The sequence below is a fragment of the Hippopotamus amphibius genome, chromosome 6 (genome assembly GCF_030028045.1).
Source record: "Hippopotamus amphibius kiboko isolate mHipAmp2 chromosome 6, mHipAmp2.hap2, whole genome shotgun sequence".
Classification (NCBI taxonomy): Eukaryota; Metazoa; Chordata; class Mammalia; order Artiodactyla; family Hippopotamidae; genus Hippopotamus; species Hippopotamus amphibius.
Window position 1 is genome coordinate 169,717,414 of NC_080191.1, and position 26,868 is coordinate 169,744,281.

A 26,868-nucleotide genomic window follows, 5' to 3' on the forward strand; every position below is an offset into this window, starting at 1 on the left:
ATAATCTGATATTTTTTCCTGGTCAGGTTTATTATAGATTAGTTGTTCTTAGTTATGACTTTATGGGACTTTTTTCCCTATTAATATTAAGGTTTCTTTTTAATATTTAGAAATTTACTAACTATTCTTAAGTGTCTTTGAAATTTTTGCCTTTTACCCAAATTATTGCCATAACTTCTTTACCAATTTACTTTTCTCTAATCTGTCTACATTTCTATTCCACACTGCCTTTTTCTGGAAAATCTATTAAACCTACTTGATGCTCCAAAACTTTCAAGAATATTTCTCTTTCATCAGGAAAGCACTGAAGACCTGTCACAATTAGGCCCCAATCCACTTCTAGTTTCTTCAGCTTTCACCCTCACCCCTGATACACAATCCCATTTTAATAGAACTAAATTCTAAACCTAGAAAGTACTAGCAATAACAGTTCTCAAGAAGTGTTCTAAATCTACTCCTTTGTGTTTTTAAGAAGGAAAAAGCCAGATATTTTGTCAGAAAAATATTATTTTGTCTAAAGATTGATCTCTTTTGTTCCCAGCTTACCTCTTACCTTATACTGTTGAGCGTAATAGACCCATTAGGCAAACATTTCTTTCCTGTTGGAAGCCACATTTTGTAAAGATACTGTAACAAGGAAACTAAGCAGATCAACCATTTTGTAGTTTTGCTGGAAACCATACTGCTTTTGAAAGTATTACACCAACATTGTTTTTTTGTACTTTTAGTGTTAATGAAATGGTACTTGTAATTTGTGGTTTTGATAATGTATTCTTGGCATTTAGAACCCCAATTTGAATGTTTTTAATGAATGGTATTTAATTGTCTCTACACATGAAATTATTGGATAGTTTCAAGTTATTAAGCATATAGGAATAAAGTCATTTGGGGTTCATATGGCTTTCTCACTCTTTACCTTTTTTAAATCTCTCTGTGCTACTTGGAATCCTCACCAGATATCAGCACATCATGACTTGTCATTAGGTTAAGCGTCAAGGACATTTTACCTAAGTACCTACCTTTTGAGAATGCTTAATGGTGAAAATCTCAAATTCCTTAAAGCAGAAGTCATAAGAAGGTCACAACACAAAAATTTATACTATATTACATATTAACATCAAAAGGGCCATATAAGTATACTGACTTGGAAATGTTCTCCAGAATAAAATTTCAGGCTGTTTAGAAATAAACAAGTAAACAAAAATAGAGCCCAATGTAGCAGTTTGGGGATTTGACCAAACCCATATGCTAAGGAAAATTTATTAACTTTAATGGGTGTTTTTAAAAATAGAAGTAATAAGCATACATGAATTGCACATTCAACTCAAGAAACTTAAAAAAAAAGTCTTAGTAAAGAATAAGGAATTGGTTAAAAATAAAAGCAGAGGGCTTCCTAGGTGGCGCAGTGGTTGAGAATCCGCCTCCCAATGCAGGGGACGCGGGTTTGAGCCCTGCTCCAGGAAAATCCCACATGCCGCCGAGCAACTAAGCCCTTGCGCCACAACTATTGAGCCTGTGCTTTAGAACCCAGGAGCCACAGCTATTGAGCCCATGTGCCGCAACTACTGAAGCACACGCACCTAGAGCCTGTGCTCCGCAGCAAGAGAAACCACGGCAATGAGGAGCCCGCGCACCACAACGAAGAGTAGCCCCTGCTCACAACTAAAAAGAAAGCCCGCACACAGCAGAAAAGACCCAACACAGCCAATTAAATAAATAAATAAATAAATAAATTTATAAAAAAAATAAAAGCAGAAAGTAATAGCATAGAATGTAATAAATCAGTGATGTTAAAAGTACTTCGTTGAAGATTGATAGACTTTTAGCAAGTCTGAGCAAGAAAAAATAAAGATGATACAAATAACCTTTAGAATGAAAAGAGTGGTATAGCGGCAGGTATAGGTTTTATTTTTACTCATAAAAAAGAACTTCCAGTCACAGTGGCAGGATATGCATATGTATAGCTCTCTTGCACTCTAGACGCATATAAATCATAGAATTATATATGTATATACACGCATATATATTTTGTGTATGTGTGTATATGTTTTTGTGTGTGTGTGTGTGTATATAGATGCACACAATATATATAACAATAAATATAAAAAAGAAGAAGAAACAAAGTAGCAGTTGAGTTTGAATCCATTAGAACCGTAAGACTTAAGAACCAAAAAAAGTAGAGACGGGTTTCAAAAGTCCTCAAGAAGAAAACCCCTAGCTCCTGAATTGGACCTGAATTAGGGGTTGCTTTCTTATGGTATGGTGAAGAAAACAAAGTAGCTTGCATAGATTTCATTATTCTGTTGTGTCATTATTCTATTGCTGTATAACAAACCACCCTGAAACTTAGTGGCTTCAAAGATAATTCCTTATTTCTCATGATTTTCTGGGTTAACTGGATAGCTCTGTTTCGTATGGTCTTGGCTGGGGCACTGGAGAAGACTGGAAGATCCAAAATAGCCTCATCCCCCATGGCAGCTGGTGCTGGTTGCTGGTTAGAAGTGCAGCTGGGGCTCTTAGCCAAGGGTCTTGATGCTCCTTCATTTGAATCTCCTCATAGGGTCTTTGAGCTTCCTTACATTATAGCTTCTGGATTCTAAGAAAATGCATTCTAAGACAAAGGCAAACACTACAAGGCATCACATGACCTAGTTTCAAAAACCACAAAGCATTATTTGTGCCACATTCTTTTTAAAAGAGGTTATCTAGGACTTCCTAGGTGGCACAGTGGTAAAGAATCTGCCTGCCAATGCAGGGGACATGGGTTTGAGCCCTGCCCTGGGAAGATCCCACATGCCACGGAGCAACTAAGCCCGTGCACCACAACTATTGAGCCTGTGCTCTAGAGCCCATGAGCCACAACTGCTGAGCCCATGTGCCACAACTGCTGAGCCCATGTGCCGCAACTGTTGAAGCCCATGCGCCTAGGGCCCGTGCTCCACAACAAGAGAAGCCACTAAAATGAGGAACCTGTGCACCACAATGAAGAGTAGCCCCCACTCTCAACAACTAGAGAAAGCCCGTGTGCAGCAACGAAGACCCAGCACAGCCAATAAATAAATAAAATAAATAAATTTATTAAAAAAAAAAGTGGGGTATTTAAAAAAAAAAGAGGTTATCTAGAACCTGCCTAGATCCAAGGGAAGGGGAAATAGATAACATCTCTTGATGGTAGGATGGTCTAATCATATTGCAAAAGAGCATGTAGGTTGGAAGATGGGAGACATCTAGAAATGCAGTTTATCACAATCCCTATTTGAATTATTACATTAAGTATTTTGCCCAGCTTCATATCACCAGAAATGTTAAAGCAGTGATTTGAATGCAAGTTAATCTAATTGCAAGGATTGTTCACCCTTCGCCAGTGGCCCTTGCTGTGGGAATTAACTTCTTCCAGGAGGAAGTGGGAATAAATTAGAAGGTATGAGAGAAAGTGCTTGGTCGTATGATGTAAGCAAAAGCATGAATGGTGAATCAAACTTGGACATGATGTTTGTAACTGAAATTTATGACCCAGGAAGCAATAAAATAACAGATGTGGAGGTGGGAACCTGCAGGATATGTAAAGGAAGGAGCAAGTCGTTCAAGTTTGATGGTATCTAAGGCTCATGAAGATGTGAGAAACGTGTTGGGGATGAAGCTGACTGATAAATTGGGGTCAGTTCATACAGAGCCTCGTATGAGAGTTTCTGAGAAGGAGGAAGTGTGTTACTCTACACGGGCTCCATAAAGATCCATCTGTGTAAAACACAGTAGAATGACTTGAGCAATGGAGAATAGTAATCTAAGAGACTGGGTAGATTTGCAGTAGTCCAGAAGAGATTAACAAAGGCTTGAACCAAGGTAATGAAAGTGAAAATGAAGAGGTGTGGTTTTCAGGAAAAAATGAAGTATTTAAGTCAGTAAGAATTGGCAGCTGATTAGATATGTGAATGAAGGCAGAGAAGCGAGTCAAGAGTTCAGTAAGTGTTAAAAGCTGAAAGTCCCTTTCTGTATCTGAAAGTCACAGTATCATGAATGTCCACTCATTAATCACATTTGTACTCTTCCATTCCTTGAAAATGTTCCCTAAAATTATTAAAATCAAGCCATATTATTTGATTACTGTCACATTTAACAGGTTTTCGTTAAGAAATCATGCAAAAATTGTCTTGCCATTTTAAATTTTATACTCTAAATTTCTGTGCTACTTCTTTTTCCCCCATTAGGTTAATGGCACTGATGCAGATTATGAATATGAAGAAATCACGCTTGAAAGGGTAAAAACTATTAATTATCTTAAGTTTTTATGCATAAATCTGTTGCTTTAAAGAACTCTTTAAATATATTGCTTTTTCATATAGAATCCAAGGAAGATCATCTTTCACAAACAGAACCATACAATATTAGTTTCGTTAATAAGTCCACCTATCATATTAGCCATGGCATTTTCAGAACATGTTGCTTTTCTTTAATAACCTTCTAAATATATATATAGATATATTTTATTTCACATAGCTCTAGATTTATAGAAAAGCAGTGCAGAGAGTTTCCATTTACCCTGGACTCAGTTTCACCTATCATTGACATCTTTACATTACTAAAATATGTTTGTTTCAACTAATGAACCAATACTGATACATTATTATTAACCAAAGTCTATACTTTATTTGGATTTCCTTACTTTTTATCTTTTTCTCTTCCAGGATCCCATCTGGAATACCACAGTACAGTTAGTTATTATGTTTCCTTATGCCCCTCTAGACTGGCAGTTTCCCAGATTTTTCTCAGTTTTTAATTTTATTATTTATTTTTCATGTAACAAAATATGATTTATTTTAAACAAGTATTAGTATCCCAGTAACATGGTCATTGTATCAGTTTTGTTTCCCAGCAAGATAATAACCATAAATTTAATGGAAAAGACCTTACTGAAAGCTTCTTATGCATTCCTCCAGTCAGAAAAATAACTTAAAGGTACAATTCAGATGTGTAAATTTTCTTGATATGTTCTCCCCTTAAGAATATCTGCATTCAATTGATGCTGTATTTTAGCAGTCCCACCTTGTGGGAAATGCAGTGCCCCACATAAGTGAGTTTTCTGAGTAACTGAATGTCTGTGTATTTCAAATCTTAGGTAAGTAGATTTGTTTGTTTGAAGCCAGAATAAACTGAGTGACAATAGACCTCAGAGGGTCTTTTACATGTATAATAGATTTTTATTGCCTGTTTACCTGAATTTGGGCCACCTGTTCAAGTGAGGTAGATAACTGAGTCTTACAAGTAAGCTGAGTATTAATGTATTGTACACATTTTAATATGGCATTTTGTTGGGTTTTCCCCCCAGCTTTACTGAGACTTCTTGACATATAATCCTAACCTTTTATCTTATTCACCTTTTCCCAGTACCTTTTAAATTAAATTAAATTTTAAATTTATTTAGTCAGAACTGTACATTGTATTTTTCACTGATTAAAGAGCTTAAGTACCAGGAATTGGGGAGATGTCATTAAAGTGTACAAACTTGCAACTAAGTGAATAAGTTCCAGAGATCTAATGCACAGTGTGGTGAATATAGTCAACAATACTGTATTATATACTTGAGTTACTGAGAGACTAGATCTTAAATGTTCTCCTCACAGAAAATAAATGGCGATTATGTGACCTTATAGAGGTGTTAGCTAAATAAAGCTAAGGTGGTAATCATACTGTACTATGTAAATGTATCAAATCAACATGTTTTACACCTTAAACTTACACAAAGTTATTTGTAATTATATCTCAATTTTTTTAAAAAGCAAATAAAAAAGAGAACTCAAATCCTGAGTAACTTGGTAGCCCCATACAACCTGGTAATACTATTATTGATACTGTAGTAACTCTTGAAGAGTTTAGACTTAAAAAATGTTTTTATTAAAATAGAATTTTAGGACATGTCATAATTGAGTGAAATTTTAAGCTATTTAATACAAACAGTTTAGATTCAGATGTACCCACTTATTTGAGGTGCCTGAAAACTAGAGTTAGAACATTCTTGCAAAAATAAATATTTAATACCTTTGCTTAGATCAGTTTTGCTTTTTGTAGCAGTAGAACCCTTTCTTCAAGGAAAATATTGTTCAAAAATCCAGTACATAAAACAAGCAAGAAGTGATGCTGCTTTGGCAAAATTGACTTTGCTGTCAGGAAAGTACACAAATGTTAAGTCCTCTGTTGGACTTTCAGTATTAAAAAAATGCCTTTTGTTGGTCATGTGTCTTGGTTAAACCATATGAAGGATGATGGCAGTGTTACTTAGCTGATACTATTTGGTCATTTTAAAATAAGCTGATGGCAAAGTTAGCAGAAGAAAAGCACCACTCAGTACCCCTTTTTTAAAAGGCTGAAATAATGTATTGGTATGACCTACTCGGAAATAATAGCAGCAGAAGGATCACTTCAGTGTTTTTCTCTTGGGAGCGATTTGCCTTACCAAGCAAGAGCAAGATGCAGTCTAAAAGAAAGAGACCTGATAGTGACACCTCTGCAAGGACAGACTGCACATACTTTTAAAGAAACAATCATACACCACAGTCTAGAAGTGCTCAGTACATCTTCAACCTCACCTATTCATCAGTAATACCTCTGAATTCCTTAGTTTAAAGATCATCATATTCCCTGTAAACATGTCTTTGTGTGTGTGTTCCCTATGTTAGTACATTTTCTAGGTACTATAATGACGGGAACCTATCAATAAAGAGAATTCTTATTTAATGTCAGTTTTTTTCCCCTCTATCACCAGGGAAATTCAGGGCTTGGTTTCAGCATTGCAGGAGGTACAGACAACCCACACATTGGAGATGACTCAAGTATTTTCATTACCAAAATTATTGCAGGGGGAGCAGCTGCCCAAGATGGAAGATTGCGGTATGTTTTGCACTTTATGTTGTGATACCAGATCCTCTTTGTGTCTTTTTCTTGAGGCAAACTGAACAAGGAATAAATACAAACGAACAGTATCATAATAACTAACTTAAGGTAGATGCTCAAATATTGAATGGTTGTGCTTTAAGCATTGTTTACCTTTTTTCAATTAGAAATTCAGTTTTTTCTTAGAAATTAAGTATTTTGAATAATAAATTTGATTGATGGTTTAAATATTTTTGAGCAAATTTATAGAAATCACAGATTTCCCATTGTATTTTCAAATACATTCACAAAAGTGTATTATTTTCTGGGTGGGAAACGTGTGTACGCTTATTTAAGGTACAGGGAATCATATATATCTGAGTTTGTATCCATACCACAGAGTAAAAATTATGCAAACTTTAATCTGTTTTCTAAATTGAATAAATTTAACAACAGTGGTCTTTTGTTTAAATTTAATATCCCATTTCAAAAGATATCTTTAGTGTACTTTGTTATTTCCTGAAACCGTAGATTATGGCACTTTTCCTGTTGCCTTATTTGTTGTTTTTTATACATGGTGACAGTTTCCTACAGTTTTAGAACTAAGGATTTTATATGGTCTTTTAAAAACTGTATCTTATTTAAAGGCTGTTGGTGCCTCATGCAGCTCTTCAGTTTCTAAACTTTACGTCTTACTGGATATAAGTGGTATATTAATGAAATAAGCAATAAATTAAAAAATTTGACCATTCATGTGAACGTAAACATTTACATCCTGATTCTGTTACTGGCCTTTTATTTGTGCTTCTTGTGTGAAAATTAATATGTTCCATTTGTCTCACTGGAGAACATACCTATAGGACTAACTTTAAGGTGTCTTTGGATACAGAATTTCTTTTCTCTAAAGAAAGTTAATTAGATACAGAGGTTTATCATGATCATTTTAAATATTTTAATTGTGGTTTGTTCCCCTTCCCTGTCCAATTTGAGATGACCATCTTTTTATTTGTTTTCCTGTTTGTTTTCTGCATGAATACCATGCAGTTGAATCTGAGGTCAGTTTATTTTTTTGATAAATCAATGAAGTACTCTCAATTTTGCCAGTGACCTTAAGCTAGTTATTCATTCTAAGCCTCAGGTTTCTTATCTTTGAATCACTGTTCTGTAAGTCATTATCTAGGTGGCCTTGGGAGGGTTATTTAAACTTTGTGCCTCAGTTTTTCCATCTGTAAAATAGGAATATAAATATGTATCCACCTTACAGGTTGTTGTGTGAAAGCGCTAAAAGAAGTTCCTAGCATGTGGTTAGTGCTAAATAAATATTTGCTGTTTTTCCAAAGTATCTTAATTCCTATATGTAATCATACAAATTACAGCCATCATTATTATTTAATATTTTTGTATAATAATCTATTATTTGCACTGTTTCCTTTGCTAGCTCTTGGGAAATGTTTGTATTTATATGAGTGTTTGATACATTAGAATTTAACATGCAGTTTCTTCTTATACATAATTCTAATAAATCTTTAAAAAATGAAAATGACAAGAAAAATTGGCAGAGTGAAAAATTGATATTAAATTTTTAATATTTTATTTTGATTTTTTTTTCTCAGGGTCAATGACTGTATATTGCGAGTAAATGAAGTAGATGTTCGTGATGTAACACATAGCAAAGCAGTTGAAGCATTGAAAGAAGCAGGATCTATCGTACGCTTGTACGTAAAAAGACGGAAGCCAGTATCAGAAAAAATAATGGAAATAAAGCTCATTAAAGGTCCTAAAGGTATGAAATAGATCAAACAAAGACGGATTATTAAGGAAGAAATCTCTAAGTGAAATGTAACTATGAAGTTATTTATGACACACGTTCTAAGACTAACAGTGTTGGTAATCTACAGAAGTTGGTGAATTTTTAGAATTTCTCTGTTATTTCTACTGACTTTTGTCTTAAGTAGAATTCTGTGTAAACATTTTGAAGTCATGTATAGTGTTGATATTAACTTGTTAATATCAGGCTAAAAGAAGAAAATACGAGCACATCATTAGTAGTTACATCTGCAGTGGCTACTGTTAGGATGTGATCTGAATTTTGAAAATATAAATGGGATTGAAGATAAATGGAAATACTGATTCTAATTTGTGCATTCATGGAAAAAATGAATAGAGAGCTACGAGTTTGGTATTAAAACTGAGATTTATGAATTATTGAAATTCCTTACTTAAAATTAATTCATAGAATATTGAAAAAGAACAAAAACATCTGCATTTCTGGAGCTGTTCTACCCATCATCACCAATTTTTTGTTGCTTTCATCTCGTGGAATATTAAAAGTGTTAGTAAGAAGTGCAATTACGATGGAAACAAAAGTGAAGCAATTTTACGCTATCTCTGCACTAACAAACAAATGCATGTGCAGAGGCACTTTAAGAAGTAACCTGGGTTAGGGGGACTTCCCTTGCGGCACAGTGGTTAGGACTGCATGCTCCCAATGCAGGGGGCCCGGGTTCGATCCCTGATCAGGGAACTAGATCCCACATGCTGCGACTAAGAGCCCGCATGCCACAACTAAAGATCCCATATGCCACAACAAAAATCCCACATGCTGTGACTAAGACCTGGCTCAGCCATCTAACTAACTAAATATTAAAAAAAAAAAAAAGTAACAGGGGGGAGGTACTTATTTGTAACTATAGGAGCACTTATGTTTGTAATTGTCCCTGATTACAAGATACTTAGGATTTTCTATTTAAAAAAAAAAAAATTTTGGTGAAATTATAACCTTCTAGTTTTCAGTCATTTCTTTCTGAACTTAAGTTTACATATATTGGTGAAATTCTAAAACTAGTGTTTTCCAAACAGGTCTTGGTTTCAGCATTGCCGGAGGTGTTGGAAATCAGCATATTCCTGGGGACAATAGCATCTATGTAACCAAAATAATTGAAGGAGGTGCAGCACATAAAGATGGTAAACTTCAGATTGGAGATAAACTTTTAGCAGTAAGTATAAGAAAGCCATTGTTTTAAAAATCACCTTGATGTCTTTTTTTTCTGACAGATTCTGGAATTTCCACGTGCCAGCAATGTTTCAGTGATATTTACATGAGTGAATACTAGCCTTGCTTTAGTCAAAACCTGAGAAATAATTCTTTAGTATCTTTACTGGCTGCTTCCATTTCCTCTGCTAGCTCCCATCTCTTTTTCTTTTATTCTGTTTAGGGACTTGGATGCATAGAATTGTTTAATGATAATCCTTAGGGTCATAACATCATCATCCTTTGTTCATGTGTGACCTTTTTTTCCCCCTTCTTACTTTAATTAATCAATTATTTTATTTATAACATGGTAAAAATTGCTAGTTATTATCCAACCCAAGAACTAGAATGTCAACAATTTGTTTCTCTTCCTTTGTTTTTTAAAGATTGCTTCATCACATGCATATGCCTAAATGTTTTGTTTGGTAGTGTTTGTTTTTAAAAATTTTACAGGCTGTTGTGCTGTATGTAGTCTTTTAAGACTTTTTTCACTCAGTATTGTTTTACTGAGACTTATCCTTATTGTTGACTAGAGCTGAGATTTATTCATTTCTCCTCTTCATATTCTGTTATGGGACTGTAAACTGTATCACACTTTATTTATCCAGTCTTCATCAATAACTGTCTTAGTTCATGTTCCCTAGAAAAACAAACCTGAAGAAAAGCTACTGTGCTAAGGTGTTATTGGGAGGTATAACTTCAGAGAAGCTTGAGTGAGTGGAAATGAAAAGTGAGGCAGAGAATGAGGGAAAGCCCATACAAGGCATTATGTTTCTGAGCTGGCTGTAATTTCACAAGAAAATGTAGCTGATTGCTTGTCACGTAGGACAGTCTCCCAGGCCGGCAATGTGGAACTGCTAAACCTTAGATCCAGCCATCCAGGGAGATGAAAGAATTTATCTGCTGGCCCCTTTAATCTCCTGTCTCTTGTTAGTTGGAGTCTATGCCATAGAGGGTTATCTGTCCTAGATTTCTTGACTGTGTTATGCAGCCCCTCTGGACAAATACTAGGAAGGCCAACTCCCACACTCTGGCACAGCACTTCCCCTGAACCCAGAAGTGGTGAGAAGAGCTAGAGCCTCAGTGGTCTACACAGGTCAGATGTGGTCTCCTAATATCTTCCAGCTCTCACTATGTGGAACACATCAGCCATGCCCAAGCCCAGCCTTTACTCTGGAAGAGGTTGAAAGAGCTCTTCATGGTAGGAGACAAGATGAGAGTAGCAGTAGCCAGGACTCTCCCCTAAGTGAGCAACCAAGGCCTAGTGGGTATGCTCAAGTGAATCTGAAAAGGCACACAAAGTCTGCTGTAGTGGTGATTTGGGTTATTTCCTGTTTATTTACCCACCCTTTTGAATAGTTCTGCTAGGAAGAGCAACTAATTATTTTTGAGTGAATGATACAAAGAGGAAGGAACTGTCCTTCATCTGGTTTTCTCCAACTCATCCTCTCACAGCTGTGACTTGCCACTCTTTCCCCCAAGCTACAACCAACACTTCCTCATCATCACATACATCCCCCCCCCCCCAACAGACACACACACCCCTACACACATACACCAGTTCCAGACAACCTTCTTTCTCCACTAGGTTTCTCACTCTGATTTTTAACTTCTTAGATACCATGTCTTTCTTTATGGTTTCTCCAGAATCAGTTTTAGGGGTAGGGAGCCAGAAATTCATGCTGATTTACCGTTTAGTGAGGCTTTTGTTGCCATAATTCCACTGAAATGATTCAGTTCTTAATTCTCATCTTAATCGATCTATCAGTCATTTGACACATCTTCTTCCTTCTTAAAACACTCTTTCCAGTTTGCCTGATAGTCACCCTCCGTCTTTCAGTTCCTCTTACCTCACCAGCCATTCCTTCTCATTCTCCTTTTTGGTGCATCTTCTCCCTGATCTCTAGATATTGACGTGATCCAGAACTCAGTACTTGTACGTTTTCTCTTCTTTCTCTGATAGGTGGTCAAGTAACTTACTGGGTCTCATTGTACATGATAGTAATGAGTATTGTTTTCTGAACTTCAGTCTCCTTCTGTGTTTCTCAGGAGTCATCTCAGATATAATATACACTCAGCTCTCTGTATCCGTGGGTTCCACATCTGTGGATTCAACCAACTGAGGATCAAAAATATTTGGGGGGAAAGTTCCAGAAAGTTCCCAAAAGGCAAAACTTGAATTTGCTGCAGGCTGGCAACTATTTACATGGCATTTACATTATATTAGGTATTATAAATAATCAAAAAATGATTTAAAGTATGAGAGGGTGTCCGTAGGTTATATGCAAATACTACACCATTTTACATAAGGAACTTGAGAATCTGCATTTTTTTTATCTTCAAGGAGAGTAACGGTGACAGTGGAGTCATAGAATCATTCTGCCACAGATCCCGAAGGACAGCTGTATCTAAAAATGAACTTCTGAGTCACAGCAACCCACCCCATTCTGCCTCCCAAAATTCTGCTCTTTGCATAATTTTCACATCTCATTAAATGGGAATTTTATCCTTCTGATTTGCCCAGGTCTAAAACTTTAGGATCATGCTCTTTCTTTCCCACTCCACATTGAATCCCTCAGCAAATCTTGTCAGCTCTTTCATCAGTTATCTAATGCTGCATAAGAAAACATGAAAACTAGTGGCTAAAATGACAATAATTATTCATTTGCTCACACTTCTGCAATTTGGGTAGGTTTGGCCAAGACAGCCTGTCTTTACTCCATATAATGTCTCCTGGGGTGGCTCAACTAGAGCCATGGGCCAACTTGGAAGTTGGCTCACGTATAGTGGATAGGTTGGTGTTGGCTGCCAGCTGGGAGCACAGCTGGCCTGTTAGCCAGGTATTTAATTCTCCAGTGGGCTGTCCACATGCTGTCCACATGGCTAATTTGGGCTTCTCACAAGATGGTGGTCAGGTTCCAAAAGGGACATACCAGAGTGAGCTTTCCAAGAAGACAGCTCTAATGTATGGCATTTATTAATCCTCTCTTTGCATCGCAGTTACTAATGTCTGATCGCAGGCCATCAGAAGAACAGTATACCACAGCTATATATTTCAAAATGCAAGCGGTCCTTACTATACACAGTAGGATGGGACCATAAAAATGACCATGCAGCTGAAACCCTGCAAACGTTATTAATAATCAATGGGGAAAATTAGGATTGTTCTGTGACCTTCAGAAGTTTTTGTCAAAACATTAAAAAATCTCCTACAGTCAATTATAAAGTCACACATTAGGGAAATGGAAAATATACTAAAGTGAACGTTTGTTTAGTACATTGTAATTTAAAACACTAGAAACGTTTATAGTGTTATTTCTTTTTAAACAAAATGCTTACCAAATGGAGGAGCAGTCTAAACCTAATGTTAGCAGAAGAGAAAGGGTTCGAGCAGAAATGAACAATATGGGGAACAGGACAACCATAGAGGAGATCACCAAAACAAAACTTGGGTCTTAGAAAAGAGCAGTGATATTGATAAACCTTTCGTTAGATTGACCAGGAAGAAGAAAATGACTCAGATTTCTAAAAGTAGCAATGAGAGAGAGAACATAAGAGAAAATGTTTATTTATAATAACTCTGTACCAAAGCATTAGATAACTTAGATGAAATGGACAAACTCCTAGAAAGACACAAACTACCACTCCTGTTCAACATTGCACCCAAGAGTCTACCCAGAGCAATAAGGGGGGGAAATGACATTCAGAGTGGGAAGGAAGAAGTAACACTTTGGGGATTTTCTTTTAGGTGAACAGTGTGTGTTTAGAAGAAGTTACTCATGAAGAAGCAGTAACCGCCTTAAAGAACACCTCTGACTTTGTTTACCTGAAAGTGGCAAAGCCCACAAGCATGTATATGAGCGATGGCTACGTACCACCTGATATCACCAATTGTAAGTCTCTGTTCAAATCTTCTTTGCTTAGATGGGATGTATTTTAAGGAAGATTCCCAGTATAAAGGTTAAACATTATACAAAAATTTTTAAAAGAACTATTAAGCATTTTAACCTAATAATTTTTAAAAATCAATTTTAAATCAGAATTTTCATTAATAGTAAGGGAAGGGGTGGCTTTTTCACCTTTTTGCATATAATTTCACAGCAGTAATTACTTTTAATATTTAAGGCATTGACTCTCAAACTTTTATGTAACAGTCACCAAAGTTATTTGCAAATAATGTGGATTCTTGTTTTATTCTAATAATTTTGGGATGGAGCACAGAAATATACTTTAACAAGCAAGATAATTCTGATGCTTCTGGTGCTGCTGGTTCATGGGCTGCACTTTGAGAAACAGTAACTTAAAACATTTCTAAAACTTGGGCTTTCCTATACTCTCAGCTGTGTGAGCATTGATGTCATTTTTGTACTGCAAGCTCTTAGTGTGCTGCCTAACTATATTTGTGCACAATGCAGTGGCATTGCGTAGAAATGAATTGTAATGAAAGCACTTCTGTAATTTTGTTTCCGGTTTGGTTTTCTTTTTTTAATATACAAGCTGAGATGAGATTTAATTATATTTTTAGTGTATTCATGTTGTTTGAAAAATTTAAGTTTTATTTGTTTGGTATGTTGAATCAATACTAAAATCACCCATGTGTAATAAAGATCTTAAGTGTACTCTGTAGTCTACTTTTCCAAGTTCTCCTTTTTTAAATTGTAGCATTTTAGAGATTTGTGGTTTTGTAAGTGGCAGTGTTTCCAGTTTTAAAATGTTAGAGTTCATTACAATCACTAATCATTATAAGCTAAATACAAATTATATTTTGAAAGGTATATACTCTCCTCCAGTAATGCATCTTCATTATCTGCTCATTGATTCATTAATTACTCAAATATAACTGAATTTTCTTAATAGTGTTCAATTTCTTTAATGGACAGAGATCATGTCTTATACTTGTGTCAGAAAAGAATTATACTACTTGTTTAAAATTCTCCCATATATTTGGTCTTTCACAGAGCTTTATATGAGGGGCTTTATGTGTTTTTATTTGTTATTAGGAGATGCGAATTCAGTGATAAGCTCTTTTATTCACCAGTTTAAGTACCAATCTTACTATGCTACCTCATCTGTTCAAGACAGCTGTGTGCCAGCTGTTCAGCAGATTGGGACTTGGCCTCCTGATTACAGGCAAATACAGAAATAACAAGGCTGCTCCTTACAAATATGTTGAACTGGAAAAAAAGTGTTACTTTTTATTGAATTATCCCTTTTTATATAAAATAATATGACGTAAAAAATGGGAGCACTAGTCCTAAAGAGTAGTAATTAATGATTGTTTTCCCTATAGGCATATGTAGGATATTTTGTCCCTTTTTTTCATCTGTTATTAAACTAATAGAATATTGTGAAAAAGTTGAAGTTTACCTTGCCAATTCAACTTTATCATAATGTTTCATTTCCGTTCTCTTTTCTCATGAATTTTGTTGTACACTTCCAGTCCGTGTTCATACTGCATACGCAATTCAGAAATGACTTATTTATGTGTGTTTTTTTAAAACATTTGTGTTTGCAAATTTTTTACATAAATGATGTTTACCTGTCAGCTTTCTTGAAGCCCTTGCCATCAGACTATTCAGCTTACTGCCTATCCCTTATGTTGTTAGTCATCTAGTGTCCTCCTCATCCATCTGGCTTTAGTCACTGAAGACTTTAGTGTCGGGCCCATTGTCCTTTGATTCACATTGTCATTCTTAGTGATGTCCAGCCAACATCCACAGTGATTCATTCAACAGCCAGGCTTCTTTGTTTGATGGTCTCTTTCTTTCTAACTCTCCTGCTCTCCACTCCAACTCAGATACTTGCTTCCAGGATAATAATTTGGATCTTATCATTGTCAGTACCTTCACTGTCTCCAGAATCCTGATTTAAATCATCCCATTTTCTGACTACATCCATCAGTTTATTTACTCCTATTCTAACAATTCATCCTCATTTTGACCTTCAATCATTTGACACCATTACTTGGTTGTCGCCGTGTGTCTCCACTTGTCTACATTTTTTAACTTAGCCTCCTCGGTTTGGCATGATATTCACTTCATCGCACACATCTTCTACTTTCTTGCCCTCTCCATCTTCACTGGCAGAATTCCAACCCTGGTTCAGTCTGCTGTCTTCATCCATTCCTGCTCCCTAAAAAAGCAGAACATGATTGGAGAAAAGCACAGAATTGTAGTTTAAGTTATGACCATAAATCTCAGATGGAGTCACACTCTTATAGTTGTACTCCAAATATGGATCATAGCCAAAGTATGGTACCCAGGAATAAAAGGTTTATTACTGGGGAGAAAAAAAAGTTCATTGGATCTGATAGAGAACATAGTTTCTTTGATGACATTAAAATTCTCATGCTTTTGCATTATATATATTTTCATTTTTAATTTATAGTCTCTTCAGGTGAAAGGCCTTGTTAAACTTCTGATTTGGCCACTGATCTCTTCCTACTTTAAGCTCTCCCACTTGACTTCTAAACTTTGCAGGGTTTGGGTCATTAATCTTGGTATCTGAGGACAATAATTTAGGATCCCTTGTTTTGTAGTTATCTGAGGAATCTTTTTACTTAGGATTTGGGGTATAGGAAATAACATTGTTTGATCGGATCATTTTTTGGGCAGTCATTTCTTTGATAGGAACATTAATTTGCGGTTCCCGCCATGTGAGATACTATGCCTTCCATGTGAGGATGACTCCCTTCAGAAAGGGTCCATTGAATAAAGGCCCAGTCTGGATATGGTAGGGAAAAGGTACATTTTCTGGCTTGGGCAGTTGACTGAATTTCTTACCCAACCGGTTTTTTTTTGTTTGTTTGTATATTTGTTTAAGCCAAACATGATAATGCCGCAAAGAAATGTGAGTCAAAAATCAGTACACTCTGGACTTTAAAAGGCCAGTGATAGTAATGGTTCACATGAATGTCTGTTGCTTTAGGGCAACCATGCCAGTTCCCTTGAAAATCACAGATATTCTTACACATCACCCAGCAGAGACTTTGGACTTCAGAAGAGCTATTGGTAGAAAGTCCTTTTGCTCAAATGCGAAAGATCATCTTATATACGAATTGTCCAGGAAACAGTTGCTATTGGAGACTGCAGACCTGTAAGATCAAAAATGGCACTGGACTCCAAGCCCTGTACTGTCAGTAGACATGATAGACTTTTTCCTTTTTGTATAATTACCGAAAGAGATGTATAGACGCTGTCTCCTTTTGATAGCCCATACATTCTCTCCAGTACACCATACTTTCAGTCACTGCCTGCTGTCTTTCACTCAGGTTACTTCACCCATACATGTTAGCTGTCTGGCCACCATAGTAACTTGAAGTAATGATCCTTGCATTCTTGTTGTCCCAATGGGTGTTCTAATGCTTTGTGCATAGAAGACACTCGGTAATGTAATGAAAGAAGAGGTTAATGATTAAATAATAAATATTACAGCTAGAGTTTTAAATGCCTTGTAACTTTATCGTAGTTAATGCCCCAAGAGAGTCACGTGTGGCTGTGTTCTGATACCGATGCGCGTGGCTCGGGTGTGTCGTGCTTTTGGAAGTTACCGCTGAAGTGTGTCGCTTACCTGGCTCAGGGGTGGCGTTATCATTTTCTGTTCTTAGCTCTTATTAGAATTACAGTCAGTGGACTGTAATGGTGTTTATTATTATTGAAATGAACAAGTAAATAAATTTTGCTTATTTTTTATTCTTGTTTTTTTACTAGGTTTCCATTCTTTTATGGGTGCATTAAAAAGAAAAATTATAAATTGGGTTGACAGATCTGAGCTGGTGTCAGGGCATGTCCTTTTTTATTTTTTTTTTGTAATAGACTTTGTATTTTAGAGCAGTTTAAGTTCACAGGAAAATTAAGCAAAGGTACAGAAATGTCCCACCTGCAGAGCCTTTCCTATTATCAACATCTCCCACCAGAGTGGTACGTTTGTTACAACTGATGACCCTACATTGCCACGTTGTTACTCAAAGCCCATAGTATACATTAGGGTTCACTCTTGATGTACATTCTGTGGGTTTGGATAAACGTATAATGACATGTACCCACTATCAGTATCATACAGAGTAGTTTCATTGCCCTAAAAATCCTGGGTACGGCCTCTTCATCCCTCCCTCCCCTCTAACCGCTGGCATCCACTGATCATTTTACTGCTTTCATTGTCTTGCCTTTTCCAAAATGTCATGTAGTTGGAATCATATAGTATGTAGCCTTTTAAAATCTTAAATTCTTACACCTACAACTAACATAACATTGTAAACCAACTGTACTCCAATAAAAATTTTAAAAAAACAAAAAACAAATGTCATATTTTACCTTTCATGAGATAAATTTTAGAAAATTTGATTAACTACATTTCCAACTTACCTTTTTTTCTTAGCCTGACTAGAGGTTTATTGCTTTTATTGATCTTTGCAAAGAACCAGCTTTTGGTTTCACTGATTGTTTTTTTAATGTGTTGATTTCCTGTTTTTAATTTCATTGATTCCTGCTCTAATTTTTTATTATTTTTTTCCTTCTGCTTACTTTGAATTTAATTTTTCTGTTTTTATAAGGTGGAAGCTAAAATGATTCATTTTAGATCCTTTTTTTCTAATATTTGCATTCAGTACTATAAATTTACGTCTAAGCACTGCTTTTACTGCATCCCATAAATTTTGATAAGTTGTGTTTTCATTTTCATTTAGTCCAAAAGATTTTTTTAATTTCTCTGGAGATTTCTTCTTTGACCAAGTGTTATTTAGGAGTGTGCTATTTAATCACCGTGTGTTTGGGGATTTTTAGCTATCATTTTGTTATTGATTCCTAGTTTAATTTCATTGTGGTCTGAGAAAGGACATTGTATGATTTCTTTTTTTGTTTTTTTAATTTGTTAAGTTATGCTTTATAGCCCAGGACATGGTCTGTCTTGGTGAATGTTACGTGGGAGCTTAAGAAAAATATGTATTCTCCTGTTGTTGAATGAAGTAGTCTATAGGTGTCTATCATGTCCAATTGATTAGTGATGTTATTGAGTTCAACTATGTTCTTCCTGATTTTCTGCCTGCTTTATTTTGTTCATTTCTGATAAAGAGGTGTGGATTAATCTATTTGTCGTTTCAGTTATGTTTTGGCCTCACGTAGTTTGACACTATTGTTAGGTGTTAAAGATTGTTATGTCTTCTTGGAGAACTGATCACTTTATCATTAAGTAATACCCTTCTTTAACACAGATAATTTTCCTTACTTTGAACTCTTCTCTGTCTGAAATTAATATAGCTAGCTATTCCTGGTTTCTTTTGGTTTTTTTAATTTTATTTGTTTTTTTTAAAATTATTATTATTATTATTATTAATTGGCTGTGTTGAGTCTTTGTTGCTGCTCACAGGCTTTCTCTAGTTTCAGTGAGCTGGAGCTACTCTTCATTGTGGTGCACGGGCTTCTCTTGTTGCGGAGCACAGGCTCTAGGCATGTGGGCTTCAGTAGTTGCAGCGCGTAGGCTCAGTAGTTGTGGCACAGGCTCTAGGGCATGCGGGCTTCAGTAGTTGTGGCACATGGGATCTAGCGCACAGGCTTAGTAGTTGTGGCTCACGGGCTTAGTTGCTCCACAGCACGTGGGATCTTGCTGGACCAGGGATCGAACCCATGTCCCCTGCACTGGCAGGAGGATTCTTAACCACTGTGCCACCAGGGAATTCCCAAGTTCCTGCTTTTTGACTAGTGTTAGCATGGTATATCTTTCTCTGTCCTTTTACTTTTAGTATATATAGGCTTTTATATTTAAGGTGGCTTTCTTGTAGATAGTATATACTTGGGTTTTGGTTTTTTGACCCACTCTGACAATATCTGTCTTCGAATTTGTGCATTTAGACCATTGCTGTTCAAAGTGATTATTGATATAGTTGAATTAATGTCTCTGATATCTGCTACTCTTTTCTATTTGTTGCGCTGTTCTTTGCTCCTGTATTTGTCATCTGTTTTTTTCCTGCCTTTTATGGCTTTAATTAAGCATTTTATATGATTCTGTTTTCTCTCCTTTCTCAGTGTATTAGTTACATTCTCTTTTACTTTTTTTTAGTGGTTTGCCCTAGAGTTTGCAATATACATGTACACTAATCTAATTCCACTTTGAGGTAACACTGTGCAGCTTTACAGGTAGTGTGAGTTCCTTATAATAACAAAATAACCCTAATTCCTCCCTCCCATCCTTTGTATCATGGCTGACATTCATATCATTTATCCATAAACATATACATACACAAACATAGTCTAATACAGTATTACTGTAATTTTGAACAAAGTGTTATTTGTTAGATCAATCAAGAATAAGAAAATTGAGTTCTCTTTTACCTTTACTTATCCTTCATCAGAGCTCTTGCTTTCTTTCTGTATAACTGAGTTTCTGACCTACTGACTCTCCTTGTCTCTAAAGAACTTCTTTTAACATTTCAAAAGGCAGATATACTAGCCATAAATATTCCCTCAATTTTTGTTCGTTTAAGAAAGTCTTGGGGCTTCCTAGGTGGCACAGTGGTTAAGAATCCGCCTGCCAATGCAGAGGTCACGGGTTCGATCCCAGCTCCAGGAAGATCCCACATGCCACGGAGCAACTAAGCCCGTGTGCCAAAAAAAAAAAAAAAAAAAGTCTTTATTTCTTCTTCACTTTTGAAGGATAATTTCACAGGATACAAAGTGGGTTTTCTCTCCTAACACTAAATATTTCACTCCCCTGTCTTGCTGGAATGGTTTCTGAGAAGTCAGATGTAATTCTTACCTTACACCTCTGTCAGTAAGGTGAGGGTTTTTTTCCCCTGTGACTTCTTTTAGGGCTTTTCTTCCTTTTTTGTTTTTTCTTCCTCCCCCCCCGCCCCCGTTCTTTTTTCCCCCCGTAGTTTGAAAAGGATATGCCTAGGTATAACTTTCTTTGAATTTATCCTGCTTAGTGTTCTCTGAGCTTCCTAGGTCTGTGGTTTGGTGTCTGACATTAATTGGGGGAAATTCTCATCGTTATAGTTTCAAATATTTCTTCTATTCCTTTCTCTCCTTATCCTTTTGGTATTCCCATTACAAATATCTTACACCTTTTGTAGTTCTACCACTGTTCATGGATATTCTGTTCTGGTATTTTTTCCCCCAGTCATTTTTTTCCTCTTTGCTTTTCAGTTTTAGAGGTTGCAATCTCAAGCTCAGAGATTCTTTCCTCAGCCGTGTCCAGACTACTAGTAGCTCATCAAAGACGTTCTTCATTTCTGTTACAGAGTTTTTGTTTTCTAGTATTTCTTTTTGTTTCTTTCCTAGAATTTCCATCTCTCTGCTAATATTGCCATCTGTTCTTGCATACTGTCTTCTTTATCCATTAGAGACCGTACCATATTAATCATTATTGTTTCAAATTCCTGGGCTGATAATTCCAACATCATTGCCATATACAAGTCTGGTTCTTATGCTTGCTCTGTCTCTTCAAACTGTGTTTTTGCCTTTAATATGTCTTCTAATTTTTCTTGGTAGCTGGGCGTGGTGTGCTGGATAAAAGGAAGTGCTGTAAATAGGCCTTTAGTAGTAATATGGTGATAAGCTGTTGGAATGGGAAAGTGTTAAATAGTCCTGTGATTGTCTCAGTCTCTTAGTGACCTTGTGCCTCTGCAGTCCTCTTTACAGTGCTTCTCAGAATTCTCTCTCATTCTGCTGCCTTTGGACCGGATGGCTGGAATTGGCTAGATATTATTATTTCCTTTCCCCCAGGTCAGTTATTTCTGTTCCCCCGGTCAGTTGTGCTCTGACAAAACCCCAGCAGGTGAGGCTCTGGTTAAATAGTTTCTTCTGAGGACAGACTCTGTTAAGGAGAACAAAATGCTCTTACGTATTTCAGAATGGTTGCTTTTCCCCCTTCTCCTGCTAGAAGCATGACAGAACCTGGTAGAGATCTAGGAGGTAAAACTCACAAAAATGTGGGGCCCCTGATGACTGGGCCCCCCTGGAGTTTTTGACTCCCAAAGCTGTCCACACTGAGCCTCTAACAATTCGTTAATTATAGTTCCGGTTACTCTACCCCAGCACCAGTTCCCACAGAGATTTCTGCTCTAGTAAGTTGTGATTCTCTGTATTTGCGTATCAGTCTCTCTAATTTGGGTGATAGTGTTTTGCCCTGTGACCTCTCTCTTAAACATCTAAGAAGGGTTGTTGATTTTTCAGTTTGTTCACCTTTTTAGTTGTTAGCACAGAGTAATGACTCAAAGCTTCTTATATGCCAAGCTGGAAACCAGAAGTCCCTCAATTTATTTCAAAACTTTGTCAAGCATAGTCTTTTTGCACCTATTTTTAAGCTTTTGGTTTTCGTTATTCACAATCAAATTTTGAGTATACGTTGATCATTGAACAACATGGGTTTGAACTATGCGGGTCCACTTACACACGGATGTTTTCCAGCGCATTCCAGAGATCTGCAGTTAGCTGAGCCTGTGAGTGCGGAACCGTGGATCTGGAGGCCCAACTGTAGTTATATGTGCATTTTCAACTACTTGGAGGGTCGGTGCTTCTAACTCCCATGTTGTTCAGGGATCAACTGTATATACTTTTTAAAAATATTGATCTGCAAAATAACTTCTTAGAAAAATAAAGTTATTGTACTTGATTGATACGGTTCAGTCTTTCCTGTGACAATCTTTTGAATAACCTTTCCTGGATTTCATTGTGTAAATCAGTTACTGTAAAACTCCTTTTTAGTTCTGTTTTCTCAGAGAAACCAAATGGAATAAGTTTGCTCTATTGATCTGAATTTCTAAACTCGTTTTTCCTTGGAAACTTGAGCTTCTCTCATGTTTTTACCTAATAAATAAATTTTCTCTACCAAATTCTATTATATAAATGAGTGACTATGAATTATACATTAATTAACTTTGAAATTGGTAATCCACAAATGTGCTGAATGGCATGTTTCCTTTTTCAAGTGTTTTTTACTTACTTTATTTTGAAGCTTCTCAGCCTGTTGATAACCACGTTAGCCCATCTTCCTACTTGGGCCAGACACCAGCATCACCAGCCAGATATTCACCCGTTTCGAAAGCAGTGCTTGGAGATGATGAAATTACAAGGTAAGGAACTGAATATTCATCCTTCTTACATAAAGCCAACTATTAGATGGAGTTATAATCAGCCAAGTAAGATAGTCACAATTTTCAGGACTAAATTTTATTAACGGATAATGAACTTAAACCTTAACTTTTGTTATTGGAGGGTTCATTGAAGGGCCATAAATATAAAAATATTTTATATTACAAATAAATCATTGCTTTTTTTTCATGTTGCTATTTTTTTTTTAAGGATTGGTAAGTTGTCCTTAGAAATTACATGAGGTAAAACTAAGAATATACTTTGGCATATTTAAAACTAACTTTTTATATATTCTTTTTCTAATATATATTATAAAATACTATGGCAATCATTCGCTTCATATTGAGAATTTTCTTGGTTTGCTATATTATCTTTGATATTCTGACACCTAAAATTTACTTTCATCTAACATTACTAACATTATTCACTAAAGTTTGTAGATTAACTGTCTTTTTATTCCCAAAAAACTCTTATCTAAGTGGGAAGAAAAGAGAAGAAATATTTTAGATCTTTTTCACATTATTCAGCATAGTAGTATGATATTAGGTTTGAACAGTTTGCTTTATAACTTTTGTAGAATTACATTTTGTAGAAGTATTTTATATTAATTATAGCATTAAATGTTAAATGTATGCCAATTAATGTCATTTTATGTTTGTATTCATTGCATTACTGCTAGCATTATTATTTTTGAACCTTTGAAATTATAATTGCTCTTTATTTGCCAGACTGCTGATTCTAGACAGTGACCTCTTACATGTCAGATGGGGTGTTTGTCTTTGTCCTCTTCTTTAAGAGCTAGCAGTGTTAAGAACTTAATTTAATAGGAGCTCAGTAATTGTTTTAGAATGAAAATTATCAGAAAGAATAGTGTTTGTGATTATATGTTTGTGATAGGAATTTTCAAGGCTATTAATCTTTAGGCTGTGCTGGTATACTGACCTATCATGGTCGTTTTATTGTTGTTATTTTCTAATAGTGTTTATTTATAGAAGTAAAGAGAAAGCAGCTAATGGCTTATCTAGTCTTTAATCAGCATAGTTTTCAAATTAAAAGTATGTCATATTAGCATCTTGATTGATGTTCCCCATCTTTTTTCATTGCATATCTCTTCTCTAGAATATTGTTGGACTTTGTTAGTATTACACAACAGGCCTATCTGTTCTCCCTATTTTTCTATAAAAATCAGGCGGTTGATTATTGAATGTCTTCCTAAAATGATGTGTGTTTTACCTCTCTCCCCCCCCCCTTTTTTTTTTAATTTATTTGGCTGTGTCTTAGTTATGGCACGTGAGATCTTTGTTGCAGTATGCGGGATACTTTGTTGTGGTGCGCAGGCTCTTTGTTGCCATGAGTGGTTTTCTGTCTAGTTGTGGGGCCTGGGCTCTAGAGCACATGGGCTCAGTAATTGCCGCATGCAGGCTCTCTAGTTGCGGCACACAGACTTAGTTGCTCTGCAGCATGTGGGATCTTAGTGTTCCGACCAGGGATCGAACCCATATCCCCTGCATTGAAAGGCAGATTCTTAACCACTGGACCACCAGGGAAGTCCGTATTACTCCCTTTTGATAATTATACTACTTTGCCCAGGTAATGAAGTACAAAAATCTTTACTTCATATTAGAAGTTCTCCACAATTTGACCCTAAACAATTTTTCAGAGATTATATCACATTAACAATAAAACGGGAAAATAAAAGAAATCCCAACATACAATTAATGATTCTCAAGTTCATTTTTTAACAGCTTTATTGAGATATGCTTTAGAAACTATACAGTTTACCCATTTAAAATGTACAAGTCAGTGATTTTCAGTATATTAAATAATTTTTAAAATTATGGTAAAATATATATAACATAAAATTTGCTATTGTAACCATTTTCAAATTGCAATTCAGTGGCATTAATTGCATTCACCCTGTTTATGACCAACACCACTATCTTATTCCAAACCCTTTTCATCACCTCAGACAAACTCTATAACCATTACACAGTAACTCCACATTTCCTTGTTCTCCCAGCTCCTGGTAACCTCTAATCTACATTTTGTCTCTGTGAATTTGCATATTTTAAATTGTTCATTTAGTGGAATCTTACACTGCTTAACCTTGTGTATCTGGCTTTTTTCACTTAGCATAATGTTTTCAAGATTCATACATGTTGTAGCATGTATCAGAACTTCATTCCTGTTTATGGCTGAATAATATTTCAGTATATGTATGTACCATGTTTTGTTTATCTGTTCATCTCTTCATGGACACTTGGGTTGTTTCCACTTTTACATGTAGCTGTCCAGTTTTCCCAGCACCACTTATTGAAGAGGCTGTCTTTTCTCCATTGTGTATTCTTGCCTCCTTTGTCATAGATTAGGTGACCATAGGTGCATGGGTTTATCTCTGGGCTTTCTATCCTGTTCCATTGATCTATATTTCTGTTTTTGTACCAGTACCATAGTGTCTTGATTACTGTACCTTTGTAGTATAGCTTGAAGTCAGGGAGCCTGATTCCTCCAGCTCCGTTTTTCTTTCTCAAGATTGCTCTGGCTATTCAGGGTGTTTTGTGTTGCCATACAAATTGTAAAATTTTCTGTTCCAATTCTGTGAAGAATGCCATTGGTAATTTGATAGGAATTGCATTGAATCTGTAGATTGCCTTGGGTAGTATAGTCATTTTCACAATATTGATTCTTCCAGTCCAAGAACATGGTTATTTCTGTATCTGTCTTGTGTCATGTTTGATTTCTCTCATCAGTGTTTTATAGTTTTCTGAGTGCAGGTCTTTTGCCTCCTTAGGTAGTTTATTCCTAGGTATTTTATTCTCTTTGATGTGATGGTAAATGGGATTGTTTCCTTAATCTCTCTTTCTGATCTTTTGTTCTTAGTGTATAGTGATGCAAGAGATTTTTGTGCATTAATTTTGTATCCTGCAACTTTACCAGATTTATTGATTCACTGTAGTAGTTTTCTGGTGGCATCTTTAGGATTTTCTGTGTATAGTACGTCATCTGCAAACAGTGACAGTTTTCTTCTTTTCCAGTTTGGATTCCTTTTATTTCTTTTTCTTCTCTGATTGCCATGGCTGGGACTTCCAAAACTGTTGAATAAGAGTGGCAAGAGTGGACATCCTTGTACCTGATCTTAGAGAGAATGCTTTCAGTTTTTCACCATTGAGAATGATGTTTGCTGTGGGTTTGTCATATATGGCCTTTATTGTGTTGAGATAGGTTCCCTCTGTGCCCACTTTCTGGAGAGTTTTTATCATAAATGGCTGTTGAATTTTGTCAAAAGCTTTTTCTGCATCTGTTGAGATCATCATATGGTTTTTATTCTTTAATTTGTTAATATGGTGTATCACATTGATTGGTTTGCATATATTGAAGATTCCCTGCGTCCCTGGGATAAATCCCCCTTGATCATGGTGTATGATCCTTTTAATGTGTTGTTGGATTCTGTTAGCTAGTATTTTGTTGAGGATTTTTGCGTCTGTGTTCATGGGTGATATTGGTCTGTAATTTTCTTTTTTTGTGATGGATTTGTCTGGTTTCCGTATCAGGGTGTTGGTGGCCCGTAGAATGAATTTGGGAGTGTTCCTCCCTCTGCAATTTTTCAGAAGAATTTGAGAAGGATAGGTGTTAGCTCTTCTTTAAATGTTTGATAGAATTCACCTGTGAAGCCATCTGGTCCTGGACTTTTCTTTGTTGTGTGTGTGTATGTGTGCGTGTGTGTGGTTTTTTTTTGGGGGGGGGGGGTTCTTTGTTTTTTTGTTTTTAATTTACTTATTGGCTGCATTGGGTCTTCGTTGCTGCACATGGGCTTTCTCTAGTTGTGGCAAGCCAGGGCTGCTCTGTTGCGGTGCGCAGGCTTCTCATTGCGATGGCTTCTCTTGT

At 36.0% G+C, this 26,868-nt stretch overlaps 1 protein-coding gene across 8 annotated transcripts in view; it reads left to right on the forward strand.

Moving 5' to 3' along the window:
- DLG1 (discs large MAGUK scaffold protein 1) overlaps positions 1–26,868 on the forward strand; it is a 275,356-nt gene that overhangs the window by 152,046 nt on the left and 96,442 nt on the right. For all 8 annotated transcript variants that reach the window (XM_057739271.1, XM_057739270.1, XM_057739274.1 and 5 more), the window contains 6 exons: positions 4,209–4,259; positions 6,761–6,885; positions 8,481–8,650; positions 9,727–9,863; positions 13,647–13,791; positions 22,847–22,964. In XM_057739271.1, coding sequence (XP_057595254.1) covers positions 4,209–4,259; positions 6,761–6,885; positions 8,481–8,650; positions 9,727–9,863; positions 13,647–13,791; positions 22,847–22,964 — 746 coding nt within the window. The remainder of the gene's footprint in view (positions 1–4,208; positions 4,260–6,760; positions 6,886–8,480; positions 8,651–9,726; positions 9,864–13,646; positions 13,792–22,846; positions 22,965–26,868) is intronic.